General features: G+C 49.7%; 5 protein-coding genes across 5 annotated transcripts; 1 reads left to right on the plus strand and 4 right to left on the minus strand.

Moving 5' to 3' along the window:
- Positions 1-5: 5 nt before the first annotated feature.
- On the minus strand, positions 6-1,221 carry N7503_011475 (SUR7/PalI family protein). Its single transcript, XM_057071021.1, has 2 exons — positions 1,037-1,221; positions 6-974 (listed from the first exon to the last, which is right to left on the minus strand). Exons 1-2 carry the CDS (start codon positions 1,172-1,174, stop codon positions 93-95), a joined length of 1,020 nt encoding a protein of 339 aa, XP_056917632.1. The 5' UTR covers positions 1,175-1,221; the 3' UTR covers positions 6-92.
- Positions 1,222-2,694: 1,473 nt separating this feature from the next.
- N7503_011476 (glycoside hydrolase family 5 protein) lies at positions 2,695-3,975 on the minus strand (the record flags this gene model as incomplete). The annotated part of the gene is made up of 6 exons (XM_057071022.1): positions 2,695-3,224; positions 3,277-3,374; positions 3,441-3,505; positions 3,558-3,710; positions 3,771-3,829; positions 3,885-3,975. 6 exons carry the CDS (start codon positions 3,973-3,975, stop codon positions 2,695-2,697), a joined length of 996 nt encoding a protein of 331 aa, XP_056917633.1.
- Positions 3,976-7,081: 3,106 nt separating this feature from the next.
- Positions 7,082-8,457, plus strand: N7503_011477 (Eisosome component PIL1/LSP1 family protein; the record flags this gene model as incomplete). The annotated part of the gene is made up of 4 exons (XM_057071023.1): positions 7,082-7,199; positions 7,402-7,535; positions 7,601-7,784; positions 7,856-8,457. 4 exons carry the CDS (start codon positions 7,082-7,084, stop codon positions 8,455-8,457), a joined length of 1,038 nt encoding a protein of 345 aa, XP_056917634.1.
- A 1,630-nt stretch (positions 8,458-10,087) lies between these two features.
- Positions 10,088-11,640, minus strand: N7503_011478 (bZIP transcription factor; the record flags this gene model as incomplete). Its single annotated transcript, XM_057071024.1, has 2 exons — positions 10,088-10,653; positions 11,373-11,640. The coding sequence occupies 2 exons, from the start codon at positions 11,638-11,640 to the stop codon at positions 10,088-10,090; spliced, it is 834 nt and encodes a 277-aa protein (XP_056917635.1).
- Positions 11,641-12,792: 1,152 nt separating this feature from the next.
- N7503_011479 (Dehydrogenase multihelical) lies at positions 12,793-13,879 on the minus strand (the record flags this gene model as incomplete). Its single annotated transcript, XM_057071025.1, has 2 exons — positions 12,793-13,681; positions 13,758-13,879. 2 exons carry the CDS (start codon positions 13,877-13,879, stop codon positions 12,793-12,795), a joined length of 1,011 nt encoding a protein of 336 aa, XP_056917636.1.
- Positions 13,880-13,949: the final 70 nt, after the last annotated feature.

A 13,949-nucleotide genomic window follows, 5' to 3' on the forward strand; every position in this document is an offset into this window, starting at 1 on the left:
GATTCCAAGTGGAAACAGCCAATTGCAACGCCATGGTATCACCAATTCAAGAACGCTTCATAGGAAAGTGTGTTTTTGTTCATAAGCGTCACTTAGGCGTGGCGGAAGGGCTCGTAAGGGCTAGCATGGTGCTGCTGGTTGGTCATGGGGTAGGAGTTGGGGGGAGGAGGAGGGTAAGAAGTAGGCTGCTGGTGGCCGAAGGGCTGCTGGGCACCGGCGCCAATGGGCTCGTAGGTGTAAGGAGCCTTCTCAGCGGTTAAACCGTTACCGCGCATGCCCTTATTTTTGTGGTTGTAGGGAGAACGGCCGGAGCAGCAGCAGACGCTGAAGACCCAGAAGATGGTAGCGGCGAGAGAGAAAGCAACAGCGAGCCAAGTAGCGGCGAAAATGTTCTTGCCCATGGACAACTCGATGCCGTAAGCCTTGAGAGTCGTGCCCAGGGTGCTCTTGAATACCGAGAAAAGAACAGTCGAGGTGATGGACGCGGCGGCGGTGAAGATGAAGCCGGTAATTGCGAAGAGGGTGGTGACACAGCTACCCCAGCGGCTGCAGATAGCGAAGATACCAACGAGGATCTCGAGGATAGTGACAGCGAAGGCGATCACGTAGGCGATGAACATCCACTTGGAGACGGCCTTGTAGATCTTCATGACCTTGTTGTAGTCGTCGGGCAGCAAATCAGAGACGTCGGAGCTAGACAGGCCCCAGACGGAGATCGGGTTGAAGTAGAACTCGGACTTGGGGCTGGAGCAGTAGGTGGTGTTGTACTTCTTGCTGTTGATTTGACCGTCGCAGTAACCCATGAGACCGATATCGTAGTATTCCTTGATCAGGCTGTCCTCCTCGTTGCTGGCGAGTTCGTCAACCAGCTCCTTGACGTCGCTGGAGCTGACGCTGGTGATGTCGAACTCATTAAGGATATCCTCGATTTCGCTGGTTGTTTTTGTGCCATTGGTGAGGTTCGACAAGTCGATCTATTGCAGCGCATATTGGTTAGTTGGAAGCTCCTTGAATTGTTCGTTGGATCAATGCTTACCCGCATAAAGTAGAGGTTATTCAAGGTGCTAGAGCTGGCCTTGGTACATCCCAGACCCACGAGGATGATACAAATCAAAGTGGCGATCGTTAAGAGATAAGGCGTGATAATACACGCGACACGGCCGGCTTTTCCCATGATGTGGTGATGTGGGAAATTTTAGATGTGGTGATAAAGTGGAGGACCTATAGGAAGGAAGGGTAAATCGTAAGACGGATAAGAGTTGAAATTGGGGGGGGGAAGATGGCAGGTTTTAACCTAAGATGATCAGCGCCCAGAAAGTGTACAGCCTCTGTTGACTAGCAACGACGACTCCAGCCTCCCTGTAAGAGGCGCAGGGCCTTAGCCACTGCCAATCAGAGATTAACTGCCCCCGAAAGTGGAGCATTTTTGAATTTGCTCGCCACGTTGGGTTTCTATTCGTGTCAACGCTAGTCCCCTTTGGGTAGCCCTGGTTGGATCTGTATTGAACCTTGGATGAAGTCTATGCACTATACACATCAAAAATCATGCATTTTCTACTTCAAGATTGAGCTACAGAACAAATGTGATAAGTTAGAAGATTCTGACGACCTTTTCTCAACCAAAAAGGCTCTTTGTCCCTTTCCGCCCCTTGGTTAATCTATGTACAACACGACAATCACACTTACGTAGGCGGTCACTAGCACTCAGGGACTTGTCATGTCCCATGGTCGAGCGCAGGATCGGCATTCCTCCCCTGTCCAAGCCTCGTCATCCTGCCAGCCCTGTGAACTTGGCACTTTCCTCCTTATTTCTAGAATACGAACGGCAATAAAAGAATTATATTAAAAATAATAAAAATAATCATAAAACTCTAGTAGATGGCCTAGACTAATTCAGCTATCTCGCTCATTTAATCGACCCTTATTTTTCCCAAAATGTCCAGCTTGCGTAATATTACATCTGATCTTGCTTAGGCTTCTGCATTTTAACTCTTGGCGTGAATGCCGGCTGCCGCGCCTCTCTCCACACCTGCACGCGTTTTTTCTGGGTCTTTGCTGATTTTTTTCGGCAGCCATCCACATCCATTTAAGTAGTTTCTATATTTAATTGAAAATAAACTTTTCTGGGGCTAAGTATCCATGGCTACTCAATCTATCCCGAACCCATGCATATCCACGATCTAGGGATTTAGGCAGTTACATAGCGGCTGCGCCGAACCTTGCGTGGACATCAGCCACGGGTATGACACAAAAGATACATACCTGCCAAGACTGATGTCGCCTGCTGGCTTCTTCCATGCTTCCATGGATCATTCTGCACTGCGTCAACTGGCGAAATACGCTTTTGCTTCACCGTATTTCTACACGTTCTCCCATCGCCCAGATCATGACTGCCTCAACAGAAATTATGATAAACCTAAACTACTTTGCTATAGTGATCCATTCCTTAGACGCTAGACGGTCTCACTACTTGGATAATTTGGTCATACTGACGATATATATAATTGATGTCAACCTTGGAAGTGGTTGCTACTAAATGTACATTTGCGGCCGTTTCGCCATCCATCAATCAACATCCATCCGTGACTCCGTGAAGCTCGGGAGCATGGTATCAGGCGAACAGCAATGAATAGGTGCTAGATACCACTTATGTAAATATGTCTGCAGTGCATCATTGCAGATGTCCACTAATGTCTATGCAAAATACGGCTCCAGAGTCGACAACATCCCCGTATAAGCCACACCACTTGGCGGCTCCATACTGAAAATATAAGAACCCCACCATGGACCCGCAGCCCACCACAAAGCACCTTTCCAAACCGCCGAATTCTCCTCCATATAATCCAACATTCCCACAATCGCCTCCTCACAGACAGTGTTTACACCACCAGCAAATTCACCCAAGACACCAACCTTATTGTTATCGATAAGCCACTGCGTCGCAGACTCGACGCGCTCCTGACCAATCGTGCTCGAGACACAGGTAGAGCTGGTACCCGATCCATCCGAGTCAAGGTACTGGTGCATCTCGTAGACGATTTTATTTTCAGGATCGGTGAGGTTAACTAGGTTATCATTGTACTCTGTCCAGGTCCAGGCGCCTGTATAGGAATTGCCTTCGACAAATATGTATTGACTTGTTGCTCCTGCTGCGCGGACGCCATCAATTGCGGCCTGATTGAGGTCAAAGACAAGGGTTTGATCCATATCGTGGTATTCGTTGTCTGCGAGTATGAGCGTAGTCTTAAGTTTGTTAGTGGTCTGCGGAGTACTTACTAGTGTCGAAAATCACCAATGAATTCGATGCAAATTTCTTCGCAACATTTTCCCAGAATGTCTGGAAGTCTGATGTGCTTGTGATGATTGAGCCGTAGCTTGTTGAGATGTCAGTCTGGCTGGTACTTCATCTTGTGTGCGGAGCTCAGTGTGGTTAGGCTTACTATCGACCAAAATTATGGGGATCCAGAATAGCGTGGGCACCTGCCTCGGTAATGTAGTTCACAACCTGCCTTAGTCAGTCTCTGAGTAGATGTTGGGGGCCATAGGTAGCTACGTACGTAGGTCAAGTTGCTTAGATACTCCGCGTCAAAAGATCCTGTCATAGTAGTTGGAATCAAACGCTCCATGAGGAATGTCACGCGGAAGATGTTCATGCCATCATCAATCAAGGTTTGGATGGCACTTGTGCTAGGGAAAATATAATCGGTTCCCTATATCATTGATTAGGACCGAGATGACCATGTATCTTCGTATACCCATGGATAGCTCACATAGACACCAGGAATATTGCCGGAGCCAAACTCAGCACCGGATTCGCTGGCCCCAAACCCTATATAGGCTATCAGTCTTGGAATAGTCATTGGTATCGTAAATTGAACACCAACATTCGAATGAAGAAGATCTCTTCGCATTCTTCAGCGGAGAAGCTGCTACTGATGTCGCAGCAGCAAGGAGAGCAAAGTAACTGAATCTCATATTGTCGATCCGGTCAATTCCACTTCAGATATTTAAAGTATAAATAAACACGATGGTCTGGTTCAATCTCAAACAATATCCATTTTCAGAGTAGAGGAAACCTTTTTATAACTAGCTGAGACCGAGTACGGGTAAACAATCACTCCTACTAGTAGCACCACTAGCGTAGACGGAGTCGAAAAGAGACACGGAGCAGACATCGTCGAGCCCCACCGCGTCACCCTGAGAATATTGAATATGAAAGGGTATTACCCCATACAGACAATGATCAGGTTTGCGGGGTATTTACTTATAGGCTATATATGAAATCACCATGGGAAAGATTCCCACCAAAGAGAAATGCCCAAAGCAAGCCAAGAATGTGGCCTGTTCCAGGATTCTTTGCCAGGTCCTGTTCTGAAACGGAACTTATTTGCGATCTCTATACCCAAAACAATGCCGAGGATGGGTTGTTTCTCCGCAAAGCTGGGTCTAAGCTTTTTCTTCAGGGCCCAGGTGGGTTACTTCGTTAGTTCCGGGTAATAGCGCGAAGAAGGGCCCCGTGGCTTTTCGGGAATCGATCTGCGCCGAGACGTGAAGAACATCAGCCGGTGTCTTGGGCTTGATTTAGACTATGTGTGCTAAGTTGTATTTTTGTCGGTAATCTGTTGTCGAAGTCTCATGGATATTAATGTAGTTCATGGGCAACGTGACTATGGTTAGACGATCACCGTCATAGGTGAATTTCCACACAGCAGGTGGCTTAATGGCAGTTGTGTGATTGGATGCCAAATATGGGCTGGGATCAAGTATGGCCATTGGTAGGTTGATCTTGCTAACAAGCAGCCTGTGTGGTCTTGCTACGTGTAATTGGTGCAATAAAATATGACCCTGGACAACTACCAATATTGATGGTGCTGTTATTGCGGGTCAAAGAGCTGACCCTTGAATATCTTAGTCCGTTAATTCCAATGCCTATCATAACAGAAAAATGCTACATGTGCACTTCCCTTTCCCGATGTATGTTTATCTAGTGCAGAGGGAAAATATCCAGATACTTGCTTCCAGTTGCGTACTTATACTAGTGTATAAATCTATGGTCCCAGGTAAATTACCTGCCTTCGAAGGATTTTACGTACCATGGAGTATACTACGTACTTTCTTGGCTATCCTACTTGGATTTTACAAGGCCTCGGGGGCATTTTATACTTGTTGTCAGCATGGGTAAGTGGGCGGATCAAGGCTTCTTTTGAATATGTGGCTGTGCCTTCTTTGGACCAGCCGGGGGCCCACGTTCGTCATTCTCACTCGGGCGGATATCAAATGCTTGCACCAGCAGCATCTGCTTCTTCACCCTGCAGCCACGCAATATGTAACAGCAGTGTATTATTACAGGAAAGATAAACCTATCCTACGATGAAATCGTTGGTGAACATCTGACCACTTCTGTTAGGGGGATGACGAGTAGCCTGGTGTCAATCGTTTTTATTTCGAGAAATCTGAATCGAAACGGCTTTTTGTAAGATTGCTAGGGATTTTGAGTATTGACTGAGCGCGTTCCTCCGCGTGAAGCCAATACTCATAGATAGAGGTCGATGTCAGATGTGGTTCGCTGAATATCGACTGTAGGAGCGACCGTTGCCACCTTCTTGAGAGCGGTTAGGTTTCCACTCCGAAACGCCGATTTCAGCCACAAATGTTGGGGTTGATTACCAAGGAAGCTAGACACCACGAGCAGTCTACTTGTTCTGTTCAAGAGCCAAAATGGTGTGCGCCAGCGCCAGCTGAGACGACCTCAGGTTGGACCCAGCCTTTTGATGAGAAATGATGTATTTGTAAATTATGGGCTAAGATTTACAGATTCAATTAAAGCTCTGGAGATCACAGCAAGATAATCAATAAGCTGCAAAAATACAGCCAATGGCTGGACATTGATGTGTTCGATCACGGAGCACTGGAGCAGCATAAACCTCTCCACAGTTGTCTTTCAGTCCAAACGCGGGTCACACATCGCAGATCCTGACCAAGAGGTTGATATAGTGGCCCAGCCCCTATCTCGAAGAAAACAGTTCACAGCTCAATCCAAAAAAAACTGCCGCTAGCTCCATCGAGATTCTAGAAAGCATGTGAGACAATTGAGACTCAAAAACGCCACATTCTTCATCGGTCCCCACTTTGGAGATGTGGCTGGGAGAATCAACAGGACAACAGGGCCACAGGACCCAAAGCTTATTCAAAATAGGAAGACTGAGATAGACGCGTCATGACGATCAAGACACATCTCCTTGCAGTCACCAGGTGTTTCCCCAGGTGTTCAACAGACGGTCTAATGCTGTGTTTAGCGTCGGAGGTTTCTGGGTCTTGGGAACGGATCTGCTTTTCCCCCACCGATCCGCCAAATAAGCAGTGTTCTCGCATACCAGGCTCCCCACCGATCTTCGGGAACCCTTGGACTCGATGACTCGAGGTACGAAGTACCTTGTGCCTCTCTCAAGCGAATTCTGACCCAACCAATGCAACGCTGTGATTCCATGGGAAGTTTTGACAGGTACATAGGAGGTCCATGACATCAGACGGGGGACGATGACGTCGGCGATCGAACACCAAAAATGCAACCAAAACCGCGCTCCAGCAGAATCAGCGCTATTGGATCTCTGGGGCGTTAGCGCCCAATTGAGTTGCCTGGGACACGCTTTAGTGCAGGTATTAGGGGCATTAGCTCGGCCTCGATCTGCGTAGTCCGGTTTGCACTTCATTTTTATGCAATCCCCGTAAACCTTTAAACCTCGTTTTCGACACGAACTCTCCATTTCCATCCCCAATCGGGTTAAGCTCGCCAAGTGTCGACGTCACCTTCACAGCTTCGCTTTTCTCTTTTATATCTCTGCAAAGGTCCTAGGAAAAAAATCTAACACCTGTTTCTCCTCCGGTTGCAGTACAGCTTCCGTCACATCCCGTGGTGAGCCCCTCTTTCTCATTTACCACACGTCACTACTGCGCAAGGTCGTAAGGCACGTTGATTTTTTTTCTTTTCTAACTTTCTTGTTCTGCAGGTACAACTCTACTCTTTAAACCAAATCACCTTCCTTCCACTCCCCGGATTACCTGACCTACAACTTCCGTCACTATGCATCGCACCTATTCTATGCGCCAGACGCGCGCCCCGACCGCCTCGCAGGTCGAGAACCCTCCCCCACCAATGTCGACTACCAAGTCGAACCGTTGGCTCGGAAAGGGTGGCTTGGGTGAGTGAAAAAAGTTGGCATTTCGGATCGTTGGCGATCGTGTGGTGTCTGGGGAATTGGGGGCGTGAAGCTGAAGCTGCCTGATCGGGCACTTCCCGACCGCCCCGGGAGAGCAAGAGCTCCCAAAGCTCCAGAGACTGCGCCATCGACTTCGGCGAGAATACGATTCAGCAACACCAGTGGCTAACAATTCCATCACTAGGCCATGCTTTCCGTAAAAATGCCGCCGGTGCTTTCGGCCCCGACCTTGCGCGCAAGCTGTCTCAGCTAGTCAAGATGGAGAAGAACGCCATGCGCAGCATGGAGCTCGTCGCACGAGAGCGTATGGAGGTCGCGGTATGTGCGCCATTGCTGGCACTCTAGTCCAAATTGTACCGAGTATCACAGCTAATATTGATTAGCAACAACTCTCCCTCTGGGGTGAGGCCTGCGACGAGGACGTCTCGGATGTCACGGATAAGCTCGGTGTCCTGATCTACGAGATCGGTGAGCTGGAGGACATGTTCGTCGACCGCTACGACCAGTACCGTGTCACCATTAAGAGTATCCGTAACATCGAGGCCTCCGTGCAGCCCAGCCGAGACCGTAAGAACCCCCAGCCCCCTCGAGCCCAACCGGGCCCCGAAGAAAACAATCGGAACTAACTCTCCACATAGGCAAGCAGAAGATCACCGACGAGATCGCCAAGCTCAAGTACAAGGACCCTAACTCCCCCCGCATCGTCGTTTTGGAGCAGGAGCTTGTCCGTGCCGAAGCCGAGTCCCTGGTCGCCGAGGCCCAGCTGTCCAACATCACCCGTGAGAAGGTCAAGGCCGCATTCCAGTACCAGTTCGATGCCCTCCGCGAGCACTGCGAGAAGGTCGCCATCGTCGCCGGCTACGGAAAGCACCTCCTCGACCTGATCGATGATACCCCCGTGACTCCCGGCGAGACCCGCCAGGCCTACGATGGGTACGACGCTAGCAGGGCCATCATCCAGGACTGCGAGGATGCCCTCGGCAACTGGGTCAACTCCAAGGCCGTTGTCAAGTCGAGTCTGTCCCAGCGCTCGCGTACCCTCTCTCAGCGCCACCGTAACAACATCAAGAACCGTGAGGGTATCGATCTCTCCCAGCAGGATGCCCCTATGGCCGGAGACCGTGACTCCTGGTTGCCTGCCGACCAGCACCCCAACTACGAGGACGGCGAGGATGGCGTCAGCACTTTGGAGGGTGAGGTTCGTGGCCGTGAGGAGGAGCGGGAGCCTATCGCCGCTTAAGGGAGAAAAAGTTAAAGATACCAGTATCCTTTTCTTTTGTTTCTTCTTTTTTCTCTCCAACTTTCTCGGCACCTTCGACACCTCTGCGGTGTCTCACAACCTCACACTCATTCCACTCGCGTGATCAATCAACTATGTCGTGATCGGCATCTCGGGCATACAGCGTCAAAAAATCCAGCCCAGTAATGCCTATCCGGGCATTCTGACTGCAATGCCCGATGACACCCTCACATAAATAGTATGAACCGGTCACGCAATGGCTGCAGCTCGGATCTCGAATCCCTCGCCTATGTACCCTTTTCATTCACATGATGACCCTGCCTTATGTCGTGATACTGTACCCGTGGGTCGTGCTTGTTCTGCCCGTCCACCCTGGTGTGGGTCAAAGACCCTGTTTCTCCAGTTTTTTATTTTTGAACTTTTCCCCCTTGTCTTGGGGCATGAACATTCACGACTGGAAATACGCACGGGTATTTTTCTTTTCTTGTGTTATGTTTTTCTGCCTTGGTGCTTTGCCTAATGTAATACCATCTTGTGCTAGGCTTTTAGTGTTTCTGTTGGTCTTCGACCTGCTAGGAGGATCGGAGCTGGGTAATTCACTAGGTGTTAATGGAATTGTGCTTTATGAATTTGTTTTGTGTAAATTGTAGTGTCTAGTTGATTTGGGATGGTAATATCATATTGTGGACCTACATTATGTAAACGATACTAGTGTGCACATGTGTATGTATGCCGATGGGTACAATGTACAATACGCAACAGTACCATCTTGAAACCGGACGGATTTAGGTGGCGAGTAATCTACGGTGATAGTAATATATGAGGAGAAAAATGTGAGGACTCTTGATTCCGGTCCAAGCAACGAAGGTCTGTCTGTACCTCTTGTATATGCATGCCAATAGCAAATTCAAACCCAAATGTAAGAACAAAATAATGAAAAGTGCAGCCCGTACAAATTCCCAAAAAAAAACAAAGAGCACAAATTAAACCCAACCCCCTTCCAAGAAAGCCCAGCCCCCAAGGGCAACTTGCGATTCACACAACACCACATCACACCCACAACGTCTCGTCTCCCGTCCCTATGTCCGACCGAGGGGTCAGAGAGAGCGACACATCGTTTCGGACAAAGATGATCAAATCATATCATATAGAAAAGATATACCAGCATAGTAAAGGCTGGGGAAGAGAAAAAGAGGTAGTAATATAGGATCTAGGGAGAGGGCAGTAGAGGTGGAGAAAACTCCAGGTGGGAGAATCGGACGATAGAGATAATGAACGACCGTCTTCAAAAGGGAAAGTGCAGAAGTAGAGACCATCCCTAAGAATCGCAGAAGCCACGGTCGGAAGGGAAGGTCCGAGTCGCGGAGAACGAGAATAAGAGAGTAAGGTCGTGACATCGTCATGGGAGATTGTCTCTTCCCTGGCACTCTGATCCATTTTTGATAAATAATGGGATGTAGAGAGGCCGAAGAGACAAAACTCAAATCCAATAAGCAGTAATAAGAAAATAGGAAGCAAACACCAGCGTTATCTTCCGAGAATCGACGATGACCGCGGAATCAAGAAATGATACATGAAGAAAGTAGATAGGCAAAAGAACAAAGATGAACACAAAACCTCAGTTCAGTGTTTACTCATCTGTGCCCACGCCCTTCTTCTTGGGCTGGATATGTTTTTGACCCCGGCCAGCAGCTGCTTTGGGTTCTAAAGCACCACTATCCAGAGGCGGCGGCGGCATCCGGGCCGTGGCCTCATGCTTTTCGGTCAAAAGATTCTTCAACCAACGATTCTCCATCTCAAGTTGAGCCACACGAGCCTCGAGGGAGGCATTCTTCTCAGTGGTTTCACGGACAGTACGCTCGAGAACCTGCTCGCGCTGCTTTTTCTTCATGCGGAAGCGAGCACTGGCGGCCGTGTTGCGGCGGCGCCGGTCCTCTTCGGCAGCATAGCGTACACCTTCCTCCTGGCCGAGGGCCGCAGCAATGCGGTCCCCAGGGATAGAGGTGCTGTATTTGGTGTTGCCCATCTGGCCATTGGGCGGGGAGATGGACGATGAGACGTCCGATGGAGTCATGTTCCCCGGAGCGTGGCCGAGCTCGTCGGGCGCAAAGGGGACAGGCGGGTAGATGGAATGAGCCGAGTACGGCATCATATGGTCGGGGACAGAGTAATTGATGGACTTGTCACCAGTGGGAACTGAAGAATGGAGTAAGCACTGGTCTTGGTGAAGACTAAAGTTCAATATAGTGGAGAGGTTCATCCGTAAGCTGGGGAGAGAGAGATCCGCGACCCTATCCAGGGAGCCGCCCGGACCATGCACACGATCATTATTTGCATCAAATAAGATCCAGGGTTCACATAAGAGGGGGAGGGGGAGATGATGTGCAAGTTAAGCCCCGGCTAAGCCAGGCAGCCATGGCTGTGCACTCATTTTCATGCGGGATTGCGTGCTCGCTATTGAGCTGGGCTGAGGGGCCTCTAGGGGGAGCACGATGATCTCATTCCTGAAATGAGATAGATCACTCCGCAACAGCCCAGATGTTCCTGGAGCTGCATAGCATGGTGGGCACGAGCTTTTGAACTCAAAAATGAGGCATGAAATCTGGGGAATGGCGAATTTGATGTTGGCAGGGGAGGAGCCGGGAGAGGCACCACGACACCGCCAGATCAGCTGGGGGCCAAGAATGGTCCCTCCACGGAACTCCGGACATGAGATGAAATACGGGCAAATGGGATTCAAATGAAAACTCATCAAAACTGCAAAAGGGGAAGTGGCACATTCAATCTCCCCCGGGCCCCTCCCAGGCCAAGCCATAACCCAGAAAACACGAACCACAGCGCAGGATGATGGCGCAACAGATGCAACCTCTCGCAACAAAGTCAAAGCTTGAAATGAAATTCTTTTTTGTACATACCATGATAGGGATAACCCCGGAGATCCAGAGATGAGCGGTCATCGTCTATGCTATCGTAAGAGCTAACGGATAAACCGCCCATGCCTTCAGTTTGATCGTAATCCATGTTCACGTTGCCAAACGGGACCAGCCCGGTGTCAGTGTCCAGAGAATATTGTCGAGCTTTGACCGAGGCTGATGGGTCGTGCCGATTAAACAAGAAGTTGAAATTTTCGATCTTGTCAAATGCAGGACCAGTGCCAGGTGGAAGAAGATGCTCTTCAGGCATGTTGAAGGAAAGAAGGAGGTTGAGGGGTATGCAATGTAGAAATAGGGAAAAAACAAAAAGACCAAAAAAAGAAGCAAAACAGGCCCAAAAGTCAAAAAAGAACCAGAACCCAAAGATCTTAACGATGGCGTGTGGTCTTTTTGCGTTTAGGGCACTTACCCAAGAGGAGGGAGGGGGGTGGAACAGGTGAGAACGTGAGTGGTTGTGGATTGGAAGTTTCCCAGTTCCAATCGTGTTGACCACGGTAACCCCAGATCAGATGAAAGAGAGGGGACGATCCCGGAATAAGCAAGTCCTGTACGGAATGACAAGACCAATACACGGGGATAGAGAGAATTGGGGCAAAGCTCGGCCACGATCACCTAACACCAAGATGGGGACGTCGCATACCGCGCCACGTCGATGATCACGAATCAAAGGATTAGAATACCCGTGAAAAATCAGAAAAAAAAGGGGGCGTCACGGAGGGAGGGGGGGAACAAGGGGGTGGGAAGACAAGAGCTTCAAGCCTCGAGATCAACTAGTCGATGATCTGATAGAATGGAGAAATGTCGTGATCGCGGATTCTGGTTCGTCGGTCCAACGCCCGCTTCACCGCTCTGGACGGGAAGGAACGTGGTCTATAAGTGAGAGGTATATCACATGGAAGAAGAGGAAGTATGTGAAATTAAGAATTATATGATCTTAGATCCCCAGGTTTACTAAGTTTTTTTTTCGAGATTTCTCATGGGTCCAAGCAGGAGTCATTCGCTCAACAATTCAGAAGGGACTAGGAACATCCATCTAGTCTCCGCTCCGTGAATTGTGACGGGGTCGCGGAAGTTGGAGGGGACTCCACTCTTAAGCGTGCGATGACGCGGACTAAATTACCGTTACGAGTGTAATTACACCCGAAGCTTGGCAAGCCGTCCCGTCTCCATTTGGTGTATTGCTTGTCTCCAATTTTATTGCATTTCATCAATCAATTTGAACTTATGTCTAGCTCTGGCCCCATTGTCCCGAGGTCTGGCTCTAACCTCTCTATCCTTACTCCGTATTTGGATGATATTCGCTGTCGGGCAAGATCGTCGTCGTGGTGTTTTTTTTTTTTTTTTTTTTTCTTTCCTTCCCAGGGACCTATGACATAGGTCCGATGTCGTGATTCCCGATTTTTTATTGATGCTGACGTCTCGCTATGATCGTGGCGGCATCCTCCACGGTCTTCCCGTGCTGCCGCGCCTCGACTCGCTCTTGGCCAAGAATGGTATCTTCGGCCACGCTTCGGTAGATTTCAGCAAAGCCTCCATACACACTGCTACCGACACCATCCCATGCGCCCTCACGGTCAAAGGCTTCCCCAATACCGCGCATCTCATCCACCCATCGGTAGGCCTTAGGACTCATGCCAATAACACCGGACTGAGCCAGCGCAGCCGTGTGCGGTGAGTACTGCTCGAGATGCTTCAGCAATTCGGGCAAGAGATCCTCGCGCTGCGCAGTGGAGAAAGATAGGATCGACAGCGCCGTAAGACCTTTGGTCAGCGCCGCAAAGGACAGCTTTAGAGTAGACGCCGCGCCAATCCGCTCGGAGACAAGCTTCATGTTCAAGACGTCAGCGAGCGCTGCCCATGTGGAGGGCAGGTCCACCGCACCCGAAAGCACCACGCTGGGTTTCTTCCACTTTCCGTCCGTACTTTGTGAGGGCGGGCCCCCAATGATTCCGCCATCGAGGAAGTGGCACCGAGCCGATGGCCCGATTGATGTGGCCGCGTCTGCCTCAGTTTTAAAGATTGCTGCCAACTCCTCCGCCAATCGGGCGGGCGTTGCATTGAGCTCGAGGTAATAGAGTGGGCTGCGACTCGGCCGGTTGTTCACCTCCTCGAGCGCCTCTCGTTTTGTCACTGTATCCGGCTGTTTCACAGCACCTGCAATACGTTCCGCGGTGAGCTGTGCGCTCAGGGGAGGCACAATGGATAATATGTAGTCCGCCTGGACCACTAGTTCCTGGTCAGATGGCAACGCCTCTATTTCGGCTGCCGTGATTCGCGCCAGGGTATGCTCACTGTAGCCAAGTATTAGTGTTTGCATAAAATCACTGACATGTGACCATGAAAGACCCTTAGGAATATATACCGTACCTCCTTCCTTCTGCGACCGTGATCACCCGGTACCCATGGGCCTTGAGCAGTCTTGCCATCCCCAAACCCATATCTCCGATGGAGACGATCCCAACAGTGATGGCGCGCATTTTGTCGGACATGCGTTGACAGAGGTTAACTGCGAGCCTTATATCGCGCTACTCGTAAATATATATCCATCAACGGTGCGGG

This window comes from Penicillium pulvis (genome assembly GCF_028828015.1).
Source record: "Penicillium pulvis strain IBT 33274 chromosome Unknown scaffold_8_segment0_segment0, whole genome shotgun sequence".
In the NCBI taxonomy this organism is placed as follows: domain Eukaryota; kingdom Fungi; phylum Ascomycota; class Eurotiomycetes; order Eurotiales; family Aspergillaceae; genus Penicillium; species Penicillium pulvis.

What these genes read in the sequence shown, in the direction of transcription:
- N7503_011475 (XM_057071021.1), bottom strand. Translation starts at nt 1,174, where the DNA reads ATGGGAAAAGCCGGCCGTGTCGCGTGTATTATCACGCCTTATCTCTTA. An exon ending in ATAACCTCTACTTTATGCGG is followed by an intron (nt 975 to 1,036) that starts GTAAGCATTGAT and finishes GCGCTGCAATAG; the next exon opens with ATCGACTTGTCGAACCTCAC.